The sequence below is a fragment of the Siphateles boraxobius genome, unplaced genomic scaffold (genome assembly GCF_051911475.1).
Source record: "Siphateles boraxobius isolate OS27281-9 unplaced genomic scaffold, OSU_SipBor_1 119, whole genome shotgun sequence".
Taxonomy (NCBI): Eukaryota; Metazoa; Chordata; class Actinopteri; order Cypriniformes; family Leuciscidae; genus Siphateles; species Siphateles boraxobius.
The window spans coordinates 4,334,856-4,359,042 of record NW_027508721.1 but is presented as its reverse complement, the minus strand read 5'-3'; the positions used below and the strand labels follow the sequence as shown (position 1 = coordinate 4,359,042).

Genomic DNA, 24,187 nt, shown 5'->3' with positions numbered 1-24,187 from the left:
AATTTTGCATGTACATAAATTATAAATATTATTAGATTTTTGTTTTGTTTTCTGCACACCTAATTATGACTGACACTGCTGTTCAATTATGTATTTTAGATAAACTTGCCCCCTTAACAGCATGAAAAAGTAAAGCAAACTCATTGGTTGTGTGTAAATGTTTGGCTAAAGCTATCTTCAGTATGTTTTGGCTGCATTATCCAGAAATTATTTAGCCATTGAATGAACACTTTTTGGATAGATTTGTTGCAAACATCAGAATATATTGTTGGATGGCCTAGCCCTAGAGAGTGCACTAGTTGAACAGTCCTATGCAAATTTCTTTGTATCTTGAGTAATCATGTGGTCACCCAGCGGTCTTTCGCCATCAGATGTACTAAATAACATGCTCTTGTCCTATTGACTTGAACACTTGTGTGTTGTTGGTGTGTTGGACATTGCTTTGCTGTACTCAGAACCAATTACCAAAATATTCATGAATGGATGATACTGTGAAAACATTTGAACAAATCATTTTTTCATCCCAATGAAAGAATGCAGTTTTAAAGTGAATGTAACAGTTTTGATATTTCATATAACTTGAAATTACTGAGTTTAGAAATGTGCCTTTGAATCGTTTGGCTGAAAAGAAAGACATATAAATATAAAATATAAATATAATACATAAAGGATGTACATGTCTTGAATGAAATACAATGCCTAAAATTGCACAAAATCCTAAAATTAGAATAGTCTCCCTTTTAATAATGAGTTTGGATTTAAATTAACCGTGCCCCACAGGGATTTGAATTGGAATTTTAATTTGGAATAAAATTATTAGGAATGTTGGAATATTGGAGTATTTATTATAAATGATTTATCCATGCACAGTATATATATATTTTTAAAATTCATGTGCCCTCGTATTCTGTAATCAAAATAATTTGCAACAACTCTTCTCTTCTCTTCTCTTCTCTTCTCTTCTCTTCTCTTCTCTTCTCTTCTCTTCTCTTCTCTTCTCTTCTCTTCTCTTCTCTGATGATGTGTTTGCTGGGGTGAGGGCAGGACAACCTGTACTTAAATTAGATCAAGATACATTAGATGAATTCTTGAAAGCATTATCACCTACCAAGAAATGAGCACTGAGCTAACACATTAGTTATTACTTTCTTTATAATAAGGTTTTACTTAATATGGAGACTCTCAGAGCTTCCATATGTTGTAGGTGTACTGTTGCGTGTGATGTGCATTTCACGTGTTCCATTTCTGTGAATTAGCTGCTCTTTCTCTCTTTAGCAGGCGTCTAATCCACTGTGCTCTCTGCTGGAGATGTCACCTATGATCACTCACTAACACACATTCACAAGCACATTCTCTTGGCACCATGATGGGTACCTGGCGGCTTGTCTCAACCTTTTCTTTTAAAACTAGATTCCACATAGTTCGACACATCGACACAATTCTATCCACTAGTTATGATAAATTAGATTACTGGTTAAAACAGTAATATTGTGAAACTTTATTTTAGTTTACTGTATTTTAATGCAAATAATTCCTGTGAAGACAAACCAAATTTTTTTTTTTCAGCCATTACTTCAGGATGCATTAAATTGATCAAAAGTAACAGTAAAGACATATATACATATATATATACAGCAATAAAATGTATTAAAATAGAAAACAGTTCTTTTAAATTGTAATACTATTTCACAGTATTACTGTTTTTTCTGTAATTTGGATCAAATAAATGTAGCCTTTGTGAGCATAAGAGACAAAAACATTAAACAATCGTAGTGTTTCAAAACTTTTCACTGGTAATGTACACTAGACTAGAGTGCCCCAAAAATATTTCTGAACTGCCCTTTTGTAAAAAGGTATGGTGGAAGATACCTTTATTACGTGTTATTAAATCACGTTTTTCCATCTCATAGTGTGAATGTTTACACAGTGTAAAAATATATCATTGTGTTTTTATTGTAGGTCCTATGTGTCATCTGTCACTGTCATTGTTGCTTGATTTTTTTTGTGTTTGAGGTGTATTTTATAACTTTGATCAGGTGTGTATCCGATGCTGTTGGCAGTGTATATGTAGAGCAAATTAGCAGATTATGTAAAGTGGCTGTTAACCTGCTCTGAATATGTATGCTATTGGAATGTCTTAATAGGTTCAGTGTTGTGGCTCTATTTATATTGTGTCAGCATTGCCCCTGACATGCTTATTGGCAGCTGTTGGTTTGTAATGTGATTGATGCAAATATATTACTACATCAATTCTGCATTAGTTTGTCTTATGGCACCTCTGCATTTTGCAGGTGATTATAAATTAAGGATTATAAAGATTATTGGTAAAACTGTTTTGTTGGCAGTATTGATCATGATAGCGTGTGATTGTTTATTACATGATGACTACAGAAAGAGTTAACTCAACACACTGAGGCCTCTGCTCCATTAACTGTAATTTAAAGAGGCTTGTATCTGGACCAGCAAAATATTGCATCTTTGTGCTACTTTCTTGCTTGTGATTCTGTGCGAGTAGTAGTTTGTGAACAGGTGAATCCCATCAGCTCATTATCCCATAATGCACCTGTGTCTATAGTTAGGTTTTGAATGCCAGCCAGAGCCTCTTAAACAAACACAAATCACTAGGGATGGTCACAGTTGTATATGCAACTGCATACATCAGTGTGTATGGATCCAACACTGACAGGTTTATCTAAAATAACAGCTGTTCTGAAGCCGAAAGGCAGAACATCAGATGAAATAGCTAGAAAATCACCTCAGACTTCAGAAAAATATAAGTGGATCTAACTCTGAAACCGTGTGTTAGCCCATTTTCGTGTGTATTTAAATGAATGCACGGCCAGAGACAAACCACTTACAGGTTATACCTCAGAGAAGCAGCTCGAGCTAATCCAGCCCTGTCATGTGTGAGCTCTTACATGCATCGGCCTTTGGAGCAAGCAGAGTTGATCGGCAGTTTGGTAGCTTATAGAACATACAGGGGTGAATTTATGGGTAAGTGAATGTCAGTTTGGATGTTTCTGGTTGTATGATTCTAGATTGTTGTTTCATAAGTGTACATGTAATGGAGATGAGTTTTAAGAAATGATATACCTTATTATACTTGCCTTTGGCTTGCACACTAGGGCTCTAATGATAAAAGTATTATGGCATGGCTTTCAATTAACTTTTCAGTTAAACTGCTTAGGTTGTGTGGTATTACTGAAATTTTAAATCCTGTTATGCATTTTGATCCTTGCAGTTTGCAAAACAAGTGACTAACTGCATTTGACAACTACTAACTGTATATCCGACTTTATCTGCATACATGTACTCAAAGCGATATATATACAGATAAAGTTGGTAACTTGTATATAGGCCATCTACCATTTAAAAGTTTGACTTTAATCAAACATTAACACATTAATCAAAAGTGACAGCAAAGAAATTGATATTGCAATGAAATGAAATGCTGTTCATTAAAAACGTTCTATTCATTGAAAAATCCAGAAAAAATGCATTGCGGTTTACTCAAAAATATTAGTTAATATTCCTCCGCCCAGGCGAGCAACCACCAAGAAAAGGTGTTTAAACCAATTCTCGCTCAGGACAACTGGAAGCTGCTAGGGACTGGAAAATGCTGGCTGATCTTGATCAACGGCTTATTTTTCCACCTGAGATTGCCACCACTAACCTACAACCAGATATTGTTTTGTGGTCTGGATCAGCACGCATTGTTCAACTGATAGAGTTAACAGTGCCATGGGAGGATGCGGTAGATGAGGCATATGAGAGGAAGAAACTGCGGTATGCTCAGCTGGCCGCTGAAGCAGAACAGCGAGGATGGAGAGTCCGGGTTTATCCAGTGGAAGTGGGTTGTCGAGGATTTGTGGCACACTCCACAACCCGGTTCCTCAGAGACGTCGGATTCAGTGGCCAAGAGTTGCGTCGCACAGTAAAGAACTTATCTGAAGCAGCAGAGAGGAGCAGCAACTGGCTGTGGTTGAGACGGAAAGAGTCTGGCTGGCTGTGTACATGCCGCCATGCTACGGTTTCGAAAAATTCTTGAACATTTGATGAGTCTGTTGGTTTATTTGTATAGTTTGCATAGCAATTACAGTTATTACATTCCTGTGTATTTTGCGTGAATGAGGATTGGTGTTTGGACAGATGTTGTGCTTTGCGGTAGTATGCCATACTGAACCGTTGCCACTGACCGCTTTAACGTCCGCAGTGGGGCTCAACAGCCTTAGTCAAACGGGTTGGCGCGTATGGTTGGGTTGTGGAGAGGTTGTGAGAGATTGTGGTTAGGTCAAAGGAGCAGCCTCAGCAGCAGGAGGGATGTAAAGGTCAGTAAGCTGGGCTGATTTGAGTGGGGGACGAAGGGGGGTGACTCTGGGACGCCAGAGTCAATGTCGAGCCCTCTTGAGGTGTCGTGGGCTAGTCGACGAAACACTGAGGACGGAAGGTGCCCACTTGAAGACCCTAGAGATGTCCCCTACTCTGCTCAATCCAGACGGTTGTCATGAGGGGACCGCACTGTGGTTGAAGCCGTTGTGTGTGCTGACGCGCAATACACTGCAGCTATTAACACCAGACAGAAGGAGATTCACATCACCATTTGGAAAGAAGCGTAAATGGATGGAGAAGCATAGGTTACTGTAAAGCTACGTCTTAGTTGGTGCTTATCTTGGCGAAAGCCGAGTACAAATCAGCATGACGTTTTAACATCTACTCTCGTGTAATGGAAATCAGTCAGCACAACTGATTGATAATAATAATCCTGATTTCTGTGATGCAGAAAAACTGGAATAATGGCTGCTGATAGTTTATTCTGCTTAATTTTTGTGGAAACCGTGATCCATATTTTTTAAACAAATTAATTTTTCTAAGTTTGAACATATAAGTTTGAAAGAGCATTTATTTGAAATAAAAATGTTTGTAACAATGTAAAGTCTTTACTGTCACTTTTGATGAATTTCTTGCTGAATAAATATTAATTTCTTTGAAAAAAATTAAGTCTTACTGATCCCGAACTGTAGTGTATTGTTTGAAATATCTATTTCTATTAATATCTATATCTATTTCAAAAAAAATTTGGGCCTCTAATCGTATGGGACACCAAATACCAATTTGTACCCTATACATGGAAAGTGTTGCAGCATTTGCTTGTGTCTTCCACATGATCAAAATTACTCTTTGTTTATTTTATGTTGTTGTTTTGTTTAAGCAATGATATACCTTGCCTTTCAATTTAAATTTGAGAAGTGACTGGAGAGACAAACAGTAGTAATGACCTATGAACCTTGATCTTAGAACATTGACTTGATCTTTAAGCCTAAGTAGTATTTAAGGGTCAATGCTAAAAAATATTAGGGCTTTCTATGTTTCATACTGTAATTCATATTGTAATTTATGAATTCAAACAGTCAGAAGAACTGAGATACTAAAATGCTACGTTGTTTGTTGGGTCAAATATGGACAAACCCAACTGTTCAATTTTTTTACTTTGATTTTTAAACCCAACGGTTGGGTTTGTCCATATTTGACCCAAACGTGGGTTGAAACAACCCAGCATTTTAAGAGTGTATTATATATTAGCAGACTGCATAGATAAGGAGAAACTATCAATAAAAAGGTCATATTACACGTGTGGTCAAGAGTATAGAAATTCTAGACTGGATGAATGAGCACTATTTTTCCAGCGAGGAAGTAGTGTCATCATTCAGAACAGAAGCTAAGGCTTTTATGTTAATCCATTATGTGCATTACACACCACTTGAATCTAATTCTAAAGCCCGTGGAAAGCATCCAGAGTAGTAATTTTATTTCCTTAGATGTTGCTCTTTCAAAACTCAGGGGGTGTAATGGAATTTTTTGTTGTGTTTTATTTAAGTGTCAGCTTTAGTTTAGATGGTTATCCATAAAAGTCTTAGAAAAAATAAAAACAGACACATAAGGGACAACTGTTGAAGGAGTAGCAATATAGAGCATTAAAAATGAATGTGCACTTTGATGAGAAATGTTTGTGTTTTTGTTGAAATCTCTGACTTTCGATCACAGACTTCTGTTTGGTTGAGTGGTGCATTCTGGGTGAACTCTAGGGGCCTCTGGGAATGCCGTGGTTGGAGTTAAGGTGTGAACGCAAACATGATCATCATGTTTGACTGATGTCAAACAATCAGAGAACATGTCTATACTATAATTTTCCTTAAAAGGATGCATTGGAACCTGCATGCGCGCTAAAAAATAACCCTGCGGGTGAATTCAATATTTATGAGCTGATCAAATGTTGGTGTCTGTTGACTTTCACATCAATAATTCAGAGCGATATAGTGTCGAGAGAGAACAGAGCTCAATACTAGCCTTACTAACATCAGCTAAACAACACATAAGTTTTCTTTTTATATACAAGAAGAGAGCAAAGTACTGGAACTTTTTGCTTGATAACACATTTAAAGTTATATTTATCAGCTAGGTCTATTGTGTAAAAATAGCCTGATATGTAAAATAAAATAATGGGCCAGGTGTGGACTAGAGACAAAGGTGGACACACCAAAAGCCCATGAGGAGTCAGCTCTGCCTGAGGCACATCGAGGCAATAAACGCTAATAAAGCTTGGTTTTCAAAAATGCCTGGCAAAACAAAGTATTCAGCATTTTTAAAAATCAAAATCAAAGGTCAACAATTCCCTTTGTGCCCTTTGTGTTTTATATTGATTTCTAAACTCCAGAACTGTGCAGAAGAAGGTATTTGTTTATACACTGCCATACCAGTTTGGGGTCAGTAAGATTTCTTTTTTTTTTTTTAAAGAAATTTTTAAATGACCATTTTTACGGATGCATTAAATTGATCAAAAGTGACAGTAAAGACATTTATAATGTTACAAACTGTTTTCAACACTGAAAATACATTTTAAATTGTAATATCTTACAATATTTTTATTTTCAAGACATTTAGTTTACATTTATTTTTAGTGTATTTTTGATCAAATACGCTGTAATATAACAGCGTGTACGGCCAGTTCAGAGGATGAGCAAGTTATTTAATTTTGATTGAAGATTAAAAACACATTTTTTGGGAATAACATGCTTTGATTAATCGTCCACAATCAGACCAGGAATGTGCCTTAAGAAAGACTTAAATAAGTTTCCATGTTGACTTTAAACAATCTATACAATTGAATGAATGAAGACCTGAATGATTCCCTCTTCTTTTTTCTTACTGTTTTTCTCGATTGCTACCACACTTGAACCAAATTCTCAAAGGCCTAAACCCATTTGTCGAATAATTCACTCTTTCTGCAAAACTTTGAACAAGTTCAGGCAGTTATACACACTTTTTGGAAAACACATTCTCACTCGCTAAAACACATTTTGCACTGTGATGCACTTAAGTGGCAAAAGTTAAACAGAGCTACAACACGGTTGTCATCGTTTACACAAAACGACTCAAAATTGTTCACACTTGTTTCTAATGATGTTATCAAACCAATTGTGAGAGGAGGAAGAGTTTGGTTGTATCTGAAATCGTATACTTCCCTACTATATAGTAGGCGAAAAACAGTATGTGACAAAAGTCCGAATTCACAGTTTCTCATATAAGAGTAGGCAAAAATTACCTGCATGACCTACTTCTTCCGGCAAGAATCTGAAGAGTGCATTAGATGGACACTTTGCTGTCCCATGAGGCCACAGGAGAGGATTTGTGAATGGCAGTGAAGCGACGTATCTGACGCTTTTGGGTCACATGATAATGACAACATGGCGAATGTAGTACATCCAGATTATATTCATACTATATAGAACATACTTTTTTAGCGGTCGTGAAGTAATTACTTATTTAAAATAAATATGCGATTTCGGATGCAGCCTATGTGTAAGAGGTGGTGGACGAGGAGGAAGAGGATGAGAACGAGAAAGAGCAAGGTGTGGAGAGTGTTGTCAAGAGACAACACTGTCTGTGATTTGGACAAGGTTCTCAGGCTGGACACAACACCAAGACGTGATGCTGATGCAGAATGAATTTCTCATTGATTTTGATTTTGCAGTTGCACAGCTTTTTGTGTGTGTACTGTAACATGCTTTTCATTTAGAGTTTTCTTTGACCTTTTGGACTACTGCATTTTTTCAGTAAGCAAGTGCTGAATTTACAGAAATTCAATACTATACAATATTCAATACAAAAATACTATACTTGCAGTACATAGAGTATACAATGTATTCTCCTTACTAAATTGGGATTACAATACTTTTTTTAAGTATTTGCAAAATTAGTTTACTGTATACATCATTTTTTCCTGTAACTACATGCTCTATTCTACATTTTTTGATGTAGTGTTTACGTATATATTGACTGATGTGTGTATGTTCTGAATGCTTTGTTTGATTTTGAGAACAGGTGAAATGGTTTCCGAGAAAAGAGAAGAGTCAATGGTTTTGTGAATGTAGTTTGAAGATTTGGTTTTGTGTTTAAAGTTCAGAAAATGGGTGAAGGTTTCAAGGAATGTGCCTTGGCAATTGTGGAAAAACTGTAACATTACTAAAAATAGTTGTTGTGGTTGTTAGGTTCCATGAACACACACATATATGTGTGCACACAAATGGTCTTACCATGCCACTGTTATTTTTAGTAATAGGATTGGTTTGTCCTTAAAGCTGCAGTCACATTAAAGATCTGTTCAAACATGTGACAGAAACCCTGCTTTAAAAGCCATCTTTTTTTGTTTGTGTGAGAGCGCTTGTAATTTCTGCTCTTCTAGCTTGCTTCACCAAACTGAATTGCAAAAGTAGTTAACTGGTTTTGCATATATTTCCCCCGTCTGCCATTTGTTTAAACAGACCAACAGACAAACTCATGGCATTGGTTGAGCCTGTGTTGTTGTGGCAGAATGCTCAGTTTTCATAACTCATTTGTAAGTTGCTTTGTATAAAAGCATCTGCAAATAAGATAAATGTGAAAGTGCCACAGGGGTCATAGTTGATTGTACACTTTAAGTTGAGATAGGAGAAAGTATTTTGTAGTACGACTTTAAAGGTATGGCCTCAATGTGGATGAGAGTGAGAGAGAGCGCATACGAATAATCCTTTTTATTTCCATTTGTTTGCACTTTTGTCACCATCTGTTTCAGGCCAGCAACTCCACCCAAGGAGCCGCTCTGAACAGCGTCTCTCAAACATCAGTTGCTGCCTCCTCCCAGGACATATGCAGGTGTGTGTGGTCATAGACCGTTGCCGTGAGATGTTGATGATTGGTGCTTTGCTCACCTACATGTCTGCACACCATGTGATTTTATGAAAGAAGTTCTGGAATGTCAGTGTTTTAGGATGTAAATGTAGTGTAGTCCAAAAAGTCTGAAACCACAAGTTTTTAATTAATCTTTTTTCTATTTAAACCATAAAATAAGCAGACAGAAAGATGATTTTGAACCGAATAGAAATATTTAGCATTCTGCAATATTTCTTGGTCACTAATCAAATTTGTTATTTGTAAGCAAATGTTTTCTGTGATAATTTAATTTCTAATAAAAGATTGTAATTTCATTACTTATAAATTAATTAAATAAAATTAAAAATAGAATAATATTTATCAAACATTTTGTATTAAATTAAATTATAAATACAAAATAGAATAATATAATTTATCAAACATTTTGTATTAAATTAAGAATACAAAATCGAATAATATAATTTATGAAGCATTTTTTATTCAATTGTAAAGTTGTGAAGTAAATTAAATTAAGAATACAAAATGGAATGATATAGTTTATAAAACATTTAGTATTATATTACATTAAGAATGCAAAATAGAAAGATATTGTAGTCTTGTAGTCTCGGACTTTGTAAGTATGAATGCATACCTGTGAAGGTATGTTAAAGAAATTACATTGTGTTTGGAATGCCACATTTTTTTCTGGGGTTCTGTATTAAAAATATTTATTGAAGAGTGAGTTGCAAGGAGAAATTAGGCCAATGAGAGGAACAAAAATCCACAGATTTAGAAATTCACTTTTTATTTGTCCATTATGTTTTCATGTCAATCATTTCATGCTCTGTTGTGTCTTCTTCATCCCTTTTGTTTTTATATTTATGTATGGATGTGTGTGTTTGTGGGTGTGTGTGTTGTGCAGCTCTAGTGGTTGCGCTAAACTCGATGTAAATGGCTCAGATCAGACTACACCCGTCATGCCCATAAACCCGACCTCCGATCCCGCCCCCACCACGAAGCGGCAAGTCAAGCGTCGTATTCGACGGCGACGGGAGAGGACCAGGTCTGTTGGGTGTGCCAAGGAGTGTGTGGGCCAGACGAGACATTCCCGATCGCATAAGCAAGTGCACACACACTCTGACTCATCCTCAGAAGACGAGCAATGCTGTAGAGAAGCTCGTTCTTGGAGCCGCGAGAAAGCAAGACGGAGACGCAGTGGCAGCCGACACACGCAAACGCATCCCCGTGAGGAACGGGACGGCATTGAGCTCATGTCTGTCAACTCTGACGAGGGACAGAAAGAGAACCAGCCGCCTCTGTGCAAGGATCCCGACACCAACGCCCACAAAAAGTTGTTGTCAAAAAGGGAGGAGCGTGGGGGCCAAAGCCAGGCAGCCAATCACAAGAAAGGGAGTGAGCATGCTACTAGTAGGAGTGGAAGTGAGGAGGAGGAGGAGCCTATTACAAAGACATATGAGGAGCGAGATTCAGGAGATCCAGATATGTCTGTCCCATCCCCCTGTAAATGCACTATTCCCACCAATCAAAATGGCGCCACGCAACAAGCATCCACTGATGATGAACAAGAGGTGTGCAGGTGAGAAAGAGGAAGAGAAAGCTGCACACTGTCAGAAAACGACTGCCTTGATCAATACAATCAAAGGCTATCCATGTACATATATTACAGCAGGGGTTTTCAAGGGAGTGACAGGGGGTCCGTGGAAAAGTCCAGAGGAAAAACTGTAAAAAAAGAAATAAGTAAATTAATTAATTAGATTAAATTAATAAAAATGTGATTTAAAATAAAAAAGTAGTTAGTTATTAATCTATTAAATAGATTAAATTAAATTAAAATAAATATAAATTTTGATTAATATAAATAAAATAAAAATAGTTTGAAATAGAGGGAATGCATTAACGTCACTTTCCCGCCGGACTGAGTGGCAGAAGAGCAGCTGCGTGACTGGATTTAATAAGAGAAACTGCGAAAACGCAAGTAAAACAAACGATTATCAATTTAAACTAAAGATTGGACTCAATATAGTGTTCCTTACAACTTACTAAAGATCCAGTGATCCATGGATATTGATATGCAGCCAGGAATCGTGTTTCCTGACATTTATATGTGCCTGATTTTGACACCGGGGAAATACATAACGTTACAGCAAATTTGCCTGTGAACGCTTTATATAAATACAATATAGGCAGGTCTAAATCCAGGTTATCACTTATATCAATGTTATATATATCATCATATCGTCTAGACTTAAAACTTGTATCGTTTTTTGTCAGTGTTTATTTAAAAATGTCAAATTATACAGAATATACAGTGGTAAATATTTGATTGATGAATTGTCACTGTAATATATAACGATACAATATATAGGGAATGATTTTACCACTAAATTCAGCATATTGACACAAAAATGATAACTGCAAATCCACCTTTCGCTGCCTGGAGTCCAGTTGTTTCTATGAATTGCAGCGATCTATTTGCTTCTCTGTTCTGTAGCTTTCGGCAATCTGTAAAAATATACCTCAGATTTCTTGTCAAATGTAGTTGTACAGTCATTCGCAAAGCTCGTTCCCGTTTTAGATGTGTTTTTTGTGTTTTTCAAGGCATTCACGCTGAAAACCAATGCTGTCGCTCAGTCTTTTTGCCACTCAGTTCGCGTGGCCTCAATCACACCAGCTGACGGTGACGTCACGCGCATTCCCTCTATTACATAAATAATATAACAGTAAATTACTATATTGAGAAGAAAAATCTATAATAATGTAACTTAATAGAAATTAATTTTAGATTAATTATATATATTTTTATATACGTTTATAAAAAGAATGGATCCATTTTACAATTTTAGGGTGAGGATGATCATATCTGGGTGTTTTATCTTATTTCCATTCATTACTTAGCACTTTATTTTAATACCATTCTTATTTTTTAATTTGTTTGTTATTTATTATTGTTGTATATATTTCTTTTTCTTGCCATTACTTGTTCTGTGTATAATGCTTTGGCAATATGTAAACACAATCATGCTAGTCAAGTATTTCTAAACTGAAAGATTGAAATGAAATTGAGATGGATGTAAAAGAGAGGTTGAAGGTGCGAGAGGTTGATCTGTTTTTGCTTGTGCAGGATCTGTCACTGTGAAGGTGATGAAGAGTGTCCGCTCATCACCCCCTGCCACTGTACTGGAAGTTTGCGTTTTGTGCACCAGACCTGCCTGCACCAGTGGATCAAAAGTTCAGATACACGCTGCTGCGAGCTGTGCAAATATGACTTCATCATGGAGACACACCTCAAACCTTTGCGCAAGGTAACACACACATACGCAAGTCTATGAATACAGCTCAGAACCTGTTTTACTGAACACATGTGATGTTTTTAAAGAGTGGAGAATATATACATACTACTAAACAGTGAAATTAATTGTTCAGAAGTGTACTTTTTCATATATTTTACAAATTACAATACACAAGAAACAAGATTAGCTTATTTCAATTAGCTGTGTGACTGCCTTTGAATTTCAATTATTGCCTTGGTTGTAAAGTCCATCCCCTTTGAGAGATCATCCAATCATCAAATAGAGAAGCCTGGCTTCCGGTTGCAAAATAAATAGTATGGATTAATCAAAAATACAGTGTTATGTTAACCGTAACCGAAGCTAAAGTCAAGCAAAATTCAGCAAAATTCCCTCCCATGTTAAAATACACTACCGTTTAAAAGTTTGTGTTTTTAAAGAAATTAATACTTTTTTTCAAAAAAGACACATTAAATGAATCACAATTGACAGTAGAGACATTTATAATGTTACAAAAGATTTCTATTTTAAAATAAATGCTTAAAAATTTGCTTTTAACTTTTTGTTTATCAAATAATCCTAAAAAATCCATAATATTCAACATTTTTCGACATTGATAATAAGAAATGTTTCTTGAGCATCAAATCAGCATGTCAGAATTATTTCTGAAGGATCTTGTGACACTGAAGAGTAATGATGTTGAAAATAGATTTTAGAATATTTTCCAATAGAAAACGGTTTCATAATAGTACTGTTTTACTGTATTTTTAATCAAATAAATGCAGCCTTGGTGAACATACTATACAGTATAGTATACAATGGTAGTGTATACTACACAAAATTCAGATATACAAGAAATAAGTCTTTGGTCGTGTGTCATCGTTTCTAGATCCACACTCTCATTCAGATTCAATTCAATTCAATTCAATTCAAATTTATTTGTATAGCGCTTTTCACAATACACATTGTCTCAAAGCAGCTTTACAAAAAGTGCATTTCGGAAATGTACATAGAAAATGAACTAACTTTTCTGCATCAGAAACAGATAGCATGTTACGTAGCTTAGCAATGTTTCTAAGGTGGAAAAAGGCTGTTCTTGTAATATATGAAATATGATTTTCGAAAGTCAAGTTGCGGTCTAGTATAACACCCAGGTCTTTTACTGTAGTGGATAAAGTAACAGGACATCCTTCTAAATTAAAGTTGTATTGTAAGGGATTTTGTGGGTAGTTTTTTTGGACCAATAAGTAGTACCTCCGTTTTATCTGAATTTAGTAGCAGGAAATTACACGTCATCCAGCATTTTATATAATTTAGACACTCTGTCAATTTAGATAAGTTAGTGTTTTCATCTGGTCGTGATGAGATATATAATTGAGTGTCATCAGCATAACAGTGGAAATTAATTCCATGTTTTCTTATAATATTACCAAGTGGCAGCATATATATTGAGATTCCAAAAGAAAACAAAGAATGGTGCTAATATACATTCAAGTTGTGATATAATACCACAGAAAAATCATGATCCTAACATTTATTTCCATACCAAAATCCCAGATAGCCAGACTGTGATTCATCTTTTATGAATTAAAATATTTGTGTTCGGGATGCTGTGAGCACAGAGACTGTAGTGTACACCGCAAATTTTTAAATGCTTAGCTTAAATTTGTAATATGAATAAATAGTGCTCATAAACAGCTGTTGCAATAGTATTCTCAAGTGAAACGAGTAGAAGCTTGAACCCGTAAACAGTATTCTTTACATCACGACTTGACAAGCGGATTGATTCTGTACATCATTAATGATCATTTTAATGGTGTATCATGTAAGCATCATAATATATAAATAAATGAATATGATAATATAAGCATGTTATTATAGGCCAGGCTTAAATTTCAAACTTAACGCAATATGTAATAGTCCTGTCTCCCGCACCAAATGGTCTTTGGCTTGAAAAATGTTAAAGACCTCTTCCAGTTGACATTTCAGAACTACAAAATATCATTGTATTTTGAACAAATATAATCGAAAAGCACATATAATTTACACTTTCATGCCTGCTTCCCAAGCTTGATCATCATCACACCATACTGTGCTGTTTCCATTGCGACATGTGCTATCAGACTCCAATGTTTAAGGACAAAATAATCTTAAAAATTCATACACTACACGGTTGAGTGTATAGTGCATACAGTGATGTGAATAAGTTAGGACACCCATGCTAAAGTTGCCTAAAAAGAGGAATAAAAAATCATCTTTTGGAAATTGATTTTAATGCCTTAATTAGAAAAATGAGGAAAAATCCAACCTTTAAGGGCACCAATTTTCTTTGTGTATGAATAATGTATCATAAATAAATAAATGTTCTTCCTTAAAATACAGGTTGCATAAGTCAGGACACCCCTATGTTAAAGGAGCCGTATGTAGAATGTGGCCAAAACTGGTACTGCAATCACTTTCAAAATACTGTAGAGCGGTGTATGCCCTCTCCCTCCTTCCTGACTCGAGGTTGCCAGATAGGCTGCAGGATCCAGCTGGAACGTAGGCTGCTACAAGAAGCTTTTTCTGTTAATTATGTTTATGCTTCAAATGAGAGATGTTTTGCAAAGTAATTATATATCGCAAAAATTTACTAATGGCGATTAGCCAAATATAATCGTAAAGATGTACGCTCGTATGTGACAGTACATTGTTAGAACAATAGCTGTTAGTCTAACTTATAACGGTAGGTATCTGTCATTAACGTAAGTACAAGCACAAGCCTCTGTCACGGTGTGTAACCGATATCAAAGATACAGCTATTCATTAAGGTGACGCTATAAGTGAAAGCAACCAGCTGTATTTTTTAACTTACCCTGCAGTACACGTCCATAATGCTAAAATAGGTGATATGAAAGATTATATGTCATTCTATTATTTTTGGCTGTAGAACTTGCATGATAAACAATAATGGGCGTGCTAATGTAGTTTTCCTAAGCGTCTCAGCATAATAACAGAGAAACGGGCTCTGATAATGCATTGCTAATGTTAGTAATGACGACTCGCCGTTTTTATTACCCAAACAATTCCTTACCTTTTCAATTTGATGACCCACCTCCTCCATATGAGCTAACGTAACGTTACTTTGCACGAACATGCATAACTTTGTTATGCAAATCATTGTTTTATTTCGGACTTTGTCACGAAGTTTTTCGGATTCATAACGAGTTTTTTTTTGGTTTCGCAACGTTAGAATTTTTTTTTATCCAATTCCGACACGTTTGTAGCTGCAGCTGTGGTAACTAGCAGAGCTGGCAACCCGGATGCCGCAACACTACTGACTTTGTGATTGGTAATTAGGTGGAGGGTGACACATCAGACCAAAACACAACATGACAACATCAACATCAGTTGAGGGCTGCAATTTCACTTTTTAAATGACAATATCCTAGCTGGACTACTGTTGTCAGTGATATAAGTATTTGAAATGAACATGATTTCTTAATGTCTAGTGACATATCAGGGCCATTTTATGATTAATTGAAATACATTTCTTACATACAGCTCCTTTAAATTCGCATAGAGTCAGGCAGATTTTTATTTTTAAAGGCCAGTTATTTCATGGATCCAGGATAATATGCATCCTGATAAAGTTCCCTTGGCCCTTGGAATTAAAATATCCCCACATCGTCACATTCCCTTCACCATACTTAGAGATTGGCATGGTTTTATTTCAGTTATCCTAATAGCTGGTTTGATTTGCATTGAAAGATGATCTTATGGAAAGTACCCCATGCCAATCTCTACATATGGTGAAGGGAATGTGATGATGTGGGTCTATTTTAATTCCAAAGGCCAAGGGAACTTTATCAGGATGCATATTATCCTGGATCCATGAAATAACTGGCCTTTAAAAATAAAAATCTGCCTGACTCAATGGGAATTTAACATAGGGGTGTCCTGACTTATGCACCCTGTATTTTAAGGAAGAACATTTATTTATTTATGATAAATTATTCATACACAAAGAAAATTGGTGCCCTTAAAGGTTGGATTTTTCCTCATTTTTCTAATTAAGGCATTAAGATCAATTTTTTTTATTCCTCTTTTTAAGCAACTTTAGCATGGGTGTCCTATCTTATTCACATCACTGTATGTACGTAGTATATAGTGTGTGGCAGTACAATCTCTTTCAGTGACTCATAATTTTTAAGCATATTTATGGAACAAAAAGCAATAATTTAAAAAAGAAAACTAACTCATTTATGGCTAAAGCACAAATGATGAGCGAGTTACTCACCAACGTTTAAAGGTTAGGGGGTTTATTTAAAAAAATTCCCTTAGTATAAGCAGTAATAATAGTGATTCTTGCCTTAGCAAACACTGCTAACAAAATAAACTCAAGGGTTATTGTGCAGGTTTGTCTGAATGTTTAAATATTGTGAAGGTCAGAACACACACATTTCCTAGTGCTGCCACATGGTGGCTAAAAAAAATTATTACGGGAAGGAAAGAAGATTAACATTAATTGAAGTGATGCTCCCTTGTTCTCTGTAATCTTCTTTAGTGGGAGAAGCTACAGATGCCTAAGAGCGAGCGACGGAAGATCTTCTGCTCTGTGGCCTTTCACCTGGCGGCTGTGGTTTGTGTCATCTGGTCACTCTACGTTCTGATTGACCGCACGGCTGAAGAGATCCGACAAGGCAAGAACAATGGTAGACACCGTCACACGCACAACTTACACAATAGAATCAGAATCAGAATGAGCTCTAATGCCATGTGTTTACACATATGAGGAATCTGTCTTGGTGACAGAAACAATATTTTTTTTATAAAATATGAAAATACACAATAGTTCATATTTTTATGCAGATGTATAAATGTTTGCCTGAGGAAATGAGGTGCAATGCAGTGTTATTCAGGTTACTATGTATTTTAGCTTAGTACAGCTGGAATGTTGTATTGAACAATCAGCATCTAGTTACTAGTGAAAATATAGTGGTGAAATGCAGTGTTGTAAAGTAGCTTCGATTAAGCTTTTTATTTTTTATTTTACTCTTAAAGAATGATCAATACTTTGACAAAATAGGCTTAAAATTATGTAAACTCACATGAAATGGGGAAAAAAATATTGGTAATTATAAAAATAAAAATATAAAAATAAATGTTTTCGGGTAATTGAAATTGAAAATTTTTAGTAAAATAAAATATAAATACAAGTTGAAAAGGTAGTTAAAATAAGTTGAAAAAAACTTTTAAAAAAACAAAAAAACTTTGCCTTGGCAACTAACTGAAAGAAGTTGAAGTACAAAACTTACTTAAACTAAAGCTATATAAATATTTACTTAAACTAGGGATGCACCGATAATTCTCTATATTTGAAAGCCAATAACCTATATATTAACCAATAAATGTAATTTCAAATTTATATATAATTTTTTGAAAGACTGATTACAAAAACAAAAGTCTCACCATTAAAAGCCATGTCCCAAGCACACAATTATAATGTTCTCATTATAATTTATTGTAGCCTATATGACAGACTTGTGTTGCACATTTTTCTCTGTATTTTCCTTTTTTGAAGTGATTCCAATCATATTTTAAGCAATTCAAAACCATCATGGCAAACAGTGCACATCTCAAGTGTCTCAGCTGAAGGAAATAACCCATTATGTATCGGCTTTAATATATCGGCCAAATTTTCTCATTGGGACGATAATGATAACATTAAAAACTAGAAAAAGTTCGTCGAGACAAACTTTAAGTTGGCTTGTGAAAGTTTGGACCAATAAGTTTGAAGAAGTTTAAATTAGTTTAAAGTTTAAATTAGTTTAAATTTTAAAGTAGTTTGAAGTTGAAATTAGTTTAAAGTTTAAAGTAGTTTAAAGTTTAAAGTTTAAAGTTTTAATGGTTTAAAGTTTAAAGTAGTTTAAAGTTTGAAGTATAGTTTGAAGTAATTTAAAGTTGCTAGGGTGTTTCTAGTGGGTTGCTAAGGTGTTCTGGGTGGTTGCCTGGTGGTTGCTAAGGTATTTTAGGTGGTTGCTATGGTGTTGCTTGGGTGTTCTACGTTATTTTGGGTGGTTGCTATGGTGTTGCTAGGGTGTTTTAAGGTATTTTGGATGGTTGCCATGGTGTTCTGGGTGGTTGCTATGGTGTTGCTAAGGTGTTGTAAGGTATTTTGGGTGGTTGCTATGGTGTTCTGGGTGGTTGCTAGGCAGTTGCTAGGGTGTTCTGGGGTTGCTAGGCAGTTGCTAGGGTGTTCTGGTGGTTGCTAGGGTGTTGCTAAGGTGTTCTAGGGTATTTTGGGTGGTTGCTATGGTGTTGCTAGGGTGATTTAAGGTATTTTGGGTGGTTGCTAGGGTGTTCTGGGTGGTTGCTAGGCAGTTGCTAGGGTGTTCTGGTGGTTGCTAGGGTGTTGCTAGGGTGTTCTAGGGTATTTTGGGTGGTTGCTATGGTGTTGCTAGGGTGATTTAAGGTATTTTGGGTGGTTGCTAGGGTGTTCTGGGTGGTTGCTATGCAGTTGCTAGGGTGTTCTGGTGGTTGCTAGGGTGTTGCTAGGGTGTTCTAGGGTATTTTGGGTGGTTGCTATGGTGTTGCTAGGGTGATTTAAGGTATTTTGGGTGGTTGCTAGGGTGTTCTGGGTGGTTGCTAGGGTGTTCTAGAGCATTTTGGGTGGTTGCTATGGTGTTGCTAGGGTGTTTTAAGGTATTTTGGGTGGTTGCTAAAAAGAAAGAAAGATTGAAAGAAAGATTAGAAAGAAATAAAGATAGATAGAAAGATTAGTTAGAAAGAAAGAGAGAAAGAAAGAAAGAGAGATAGAAAGATTAGTTAGAAAGAAAGAAAGATTAGTTAGAAAGAAAGATTAGTTAGAATGAAAGGAAGTTAGAAAGTAAGATTAGTTAGAAAGAAAGAAAAAAAGAAAGATTGAAAGAAAGATTAGAAAGAAAGAAAGAAAGAAAGAAAGAAAGAAAGATAGAAAGATTAGTTAGAAAGAAAGAAAGAAAGATTAGTTAGAAATAAATAGATTAGTTAGAAAAGAAAGAAAGAAAGAAAGAAAGAAAGATTAGTTAGAAAGAAAGATTAGAAAGAGAGATAGAAAGAAAGATAGAAAGATTAGTTAGAAAGAAAGAAAGATTAGTTAGAAAGAAAGAATAGATAGAATAGAATAGATAGATGGATAGATGGATAGATAGATAGATAGATAGATAGATAGATAGATAGATAGATGGATAGATAGATAGATAGATAGATAGATAGATAGATAGATAGATAGATAGATAGATAGATAGATAGATAGATAGATAGATAGATAAGTTCATTAGTACATATAGAATGGTAGTTTAATTGAGTCTTGGGCTTCAGGGAGTTTAGATTTGAGTTTTTGTGTTGTACACTGCTGGGCCACCGTAGCCTTGGCTCAATTTGAACTGTTGCAATGAAAGTCAATGGGATTTTTATGATTTTTAATATTAATTTTTAAGAAATCTGTAAGTCAAATCAGTCTGAAAAGATATAGCACACTAAGTCAGAACAGTCTGAAGGTCTGACCCGAGTTTGGAGTTTGTAGAGTTAAAGCTCTAGGAGGAGTAGCAGTCAGAAAATTTTGGTTAAGAAAAAGAAGAAGAAAAAGAATAATAATAAGTTTAAATAGGATTTCAGTAAGTTGGCTTTCACTTTTAGAAAGAAAGAAAGAAGAAATATCAGTTAGAAAGAAATAAAGAAAGAAAGAAATATTAGTTAGAAAGAAAGAAAGAAAGAAAGAAAGAAAGAAAGAAAGAAAGAAGAAAGATTAGTTAGAAAGAAAGAAGAAAGATTAGCTAGAAAGAAAGAAAGAAAGAAGAAAGATTAGTTAGAAAGAAAGAAAGAAAGAATTAGTTAGAAAGAAAGATTAGTTAGAAAGAAAGAAAGAAAGAAAGAAAGAAGAAAGATTAGTTAGAAAGAAAGAAAGAAAGAAAGAAAGAAAGAAGAAAGATTAGTTAGAAAGAAAGAAAGAAAGAAGAAAGATTAGTTAGAAAGAAAGAAAGAAAGAAGAAAGATTAGTTAGAAAGAAAGAAAGAAAAAGAAAGAAAGAAAGAAAGAAAGAAGAAAGATTAGTTAGAAAGAAAGAAAGAAAGAAAGAAGAAAGATTAGTTAGAAAGAAAGAAAGAAAGAAATAAGAAAGATTAGTTAGAAAGAAAGAAAGAAGAAAGATTAGTTAGAAAGAAAGAAGAAAGATTAGCTAGAAAGAAAGAAAGAAAGAAAGAAGAAAGATTAGTTAGAAAGAAAGAAAGATTAGTTAGAAAGAAAGAAAGAAAGAAAGAAAGAAGAAAGATTAGTTAGAAAGAAAGAAAGAAAGAAAGAATTAGTTAGAAAGAAAGATTAGTTAGAAAGAAAGAAAGAAGAAAGAAAGAAGAAAGATTAGTTAGAAAGAAAGAAGAAAGATTAGCTAGAAAGAAAGAAAGAAATAAGAAAGATTAGTTAGAAAGAAAGAAAGAAAGATTAGTTAGAAAGAAAGAAAGAAAGAAAGAAGAAAGAAGAAAGATTAGTTAGAAAGAAAGAAATAATTAGTTAGAAAGAAAGATTACTTAGAAAGAAAGAAAGAAAGAAAGAAGAAAGATTAGTTAGAAAGAAAGAAAGAAAGAAAGAAGAAAGATTAGTTAGAAAGAAAGAAAGAAAAAGAAAGAAAGAAAGAAAGAAAGATGAGTTAGAAAGAAAGAAAGAAAGAAAGAAGAAAGATTAGTTAGAAAGAAAGAAAGAAAGAAGAAAGATTAGTTAGAAAGAAAGAAGAAAGATTAGCTAGAAAGAAAGAAAGAAAGAAGAAAGATTAGTTAGAAAGAAAGAAAGAAAGAATTAAATAAGAAAGAAAGATTAGTTAGAAAGAAAGAAAGAAATAAAGAAAGAAAGAAAGAAAGAAAGAAAGAAAGAAGAAAGATTAGTTAGAAAGAAAGAAAGAAAGAATTAGTTAGAAAGAAAGAAAGAAGAAAGATTAGTTAGAAAGAAAGAAAGAAAGAAAGAAAGAAGAAAGATTAGTTAGAAAGAAAGAAAGAAAGAATTAGTTAGAAAGAAAGATTAGTTAGAAAGAAAGAAAGAAAGATTAGTTAGAAAGAAAGAAAGAAAGAAAGAAAGAAAGAAAGAAAGAAGAGAGATTAGTTAGAAAGAAAGAAAGAAATAAAGAAAGAAGAAATATTAGTTAGAAAGAAAGAAAGAAAGAAGAAATATTAGTTAGAAAGAAAGAAAGAAAGAAAGAAAGAAAGAAAGAAAGATTAGTTAGAAAGAAAGAAAGAAAGAAAGAAAGAAGAAATATTAGTTAGAAAGAAAGAAAGAAAGAAGAAAGATTAGTTAGAAAGAAAGAAAGAAAGAATTAGTTAGAAAGAAAGATTAGTTAGAAAGAAAGAAAGAAAGAAAGAAAGAAAGAAAGAAAGAAAGAAAGAAAGAAAGAAGAAATATTAGTTAGAAAGAAAGAAAGAAAGAAGAAAGATTAGTTAGAAAGAAAGAAAGAAAGAAAGAAAGAAAGAAGAAAGATTAGTTAGAAAGAAAGAAGAAAGATTAGTTAGAAAGAAAGAAGAAAGATTAGTTAGAAAGAAAGAAAGAAAGAAAGAAAGAAGAAAGATTAGTTAGAAAGAAAGAAAGAAGAAAGATTAGTTAGAAAGAAAGAAAGAAAGATTAGTTAGAAAGAAAGAAAGAAAGAAAGATTAGTTAGAAAGAAAGAAAGAAAGAAGAAAGATTAGTTAGAAAGAAAGAAAGAAAGAAGAAAGATTAGTTAGAAAGAAAGAAAGAAGAAAGATTAGTTAGAAAGAAAGAAAGAAAAAGAAAGAAAGAAAGAAAGAAAGAAAGAAAGAAAGAAAGAAAGAAGAAAGATTAGTTAGAAAGAAAGAAAGAAAAAGAAAGAAAGAAAGAAAGAAAGAAGAAAGATTAGTTAGAAAGAAAGAAAGAAAGAAAGAAAGAAAGAAAGAAAGAAGAAAGATTAGTTAGAAAGAAAGAAAGAAGAAAGATTAGTTAGAAAGAAAGAAGAAAGATTAGTTAGAAAGAAAGAAAGAAAGAAAGAAAGAAAGAAAGAAGAAAGATTAGTTAGAAAGAAAGAAAGAAGAAAGATTAGTTAGAAAGAAAGAAAGAAAGATTAGTTAGAAAGAAAGAAAGAAAGAAGAAAGATTAGTTAGAAAGAAAGAAAGAAAGAAAGAAAGAAAGAAGAAAGATTAGTTAGAAAGAAAGAAAGAAAGAAAGAAAGAAAGAAGAAAGATTAGTTAGAAAGAAAGAAAAAGAAAGAAAGAAAAAGAAAGAAAGAAAGAAAGAAAGATTAGTTAGAAAGAAAGAAGAAAGATTAGTTAGAAAGAAAGAAAGAAAGAAGAAAGATTAGTTAGAAAGAAAGAAAGAAAGAAAGAAGAAAGATTAGTTAGAAAGAAAGAAAGAAAGAAAGAAAGAAGAAAGATTTGTTAGAAAGAAAGAAAAAGAAAGAAAGAAAGAAAGAAAGAAAGAAAGAAAGAAAGAAAGAAAGAAGAAAGATTAGTTAGAAAGAAAGAAAGAAAGAAGAAAGATTAGTTAGAAAGAAAGAAAGAAAGATTAGTTAGAAAGAAAGAAAGAAAGAAAGAAAGAAGAAAGATTAGTTAGAAAGAAAGAAAGAAGAAAGATTAGTTAGAAAGAAAGAAAGAAAGAAAGAAGAAAGAATAGTTAGAAAGAAAGAAAGAAAGAAGAAAGATTAGTTAGAAAGAAAGAAAGAAAGAAAGAAAGAAGAAAGATTAGTTAGAAAGAAAGAAAGAAAAAGAAAGAAAGAAAGAAAGAAAGAAAGAAAGAAAGAAAGAAAGAAAGAAAGAAAGAAGAAAGATTAGTTAGAAAGAAAGAAAGAAAGAAAGAAAGAAAGAAAGAAAGAAAGAAAGAAAGAAAGAAAGAAAGAAAGAAAGAAAAAAGAAAGATTAGTTAGAAAGAAAGAAAGAAAGAAGAAAGATTAGTTAGAAAGAAAGAAAGAAAGAAAGAAAGAAAGAAGAAAGATTAGTTAGAAAGAAAGAAAGAAAGAAAGAAAGAAGAAAGATTAGTAAGAAAGAAAGAAAGAAAGAAAGAAAGAAAGAAAGAAAGAAGAAAGATTAGTTAGAAAGAAAGAAGAAAGATTAGTTAGAAAGAAAGAAAGAAAGAAAGAAAGAAAGAAAGATTAGTTAGAAAGAAAGAAAGAAAGAAAGATTAGTTAGAAAGAAAGAAAGAAAGAAGAAAGATTAGTTAGAAAGAAAGAAAGAAAGAAGAAAGATTAGTTAGAAAGAAAGAAAGAAAAAGAAAGAAAGAAAGAAAGAAAGAAAGAAAGAAAGAAAGAAAGAAAGAAAGAAGAAAGATTAGTTAGAAAGAAAGAAAGAAAGAAAGAAAGAAAGAAAGAAAGAAGAAAGATTAGTTAGAAAGAAAGAAAGAAAGAAAGAAAGAAGATAGATTAGTTAGAAAGAAAGAAAGATTAGTTAGAAAGAAAGAAAGATTAGTTAGAAAGAAAGAAGAAAGATTAGTTAGAAAGAAGAAATATTAGTTAGAAAGAAAGAAGAAATATTAGTTAGAAAGAAAGAAAGAAAGAAAGAAAGAAAGAAAGAAAGAAAGAAAGAAATAAAGAAAGAAAAAAGAAAGATTAGTTAGAAAGAAAGAAAGAAAGAAGAAAGATTAGTTAGAAAGAAAGAAAGAAAGAAGAAAGATTAGTAAGAAAGAAAGAAAGAAAGAAAGAAAGAAAGAAAGAAAGAAAGAAGAAAGATTAGTTAGAAAGAAATAAAGAA

At 33.6% G+C, this 24,187-nt stretch overlaps 1 protein-coding gene across 8 annotated transcripts in view; it reads left to right on the top strand.

Annotated features, from left to right (window-relative positions):
* marchf1 (membrane-associated ring finger (C3HC4) 1) overlaps window positions 1-24,187 on the top strand; it is a 64,528-nt gene that overhangs the window by 27,884 nt on the left and 12,457 nt on the right. For 5 of the 8 annotated variants that reach the window (XM_077204583.1, XM_077204591.1, XM_077204585.1 and 2 more), the window contains 4 exons: window positions 9,110-9,189; window positions 10,109-10,783; window positions 12,329-12,509; window positions 17,041-17,188. In XM_077204583.1, the coding sequence (XP_077060698.1) occupies window positions 9,110-9,189; window positions 10,109-10,783; window positions 12,329-12,509; window positions 17,041-17,188 (1,084 nt within the window). The remainder of the gene's footprint in view (window positions 1-9,109; window positions 9,190-10,108; window positions 10,784-12,328; window positions 12,510-17,040; window positions 17,189-24,187) is intronic. The other 3 variants (XM_077204587.1, XM_077204588.1, XM_077204589.1) reach the window with 1 other exon arrangement.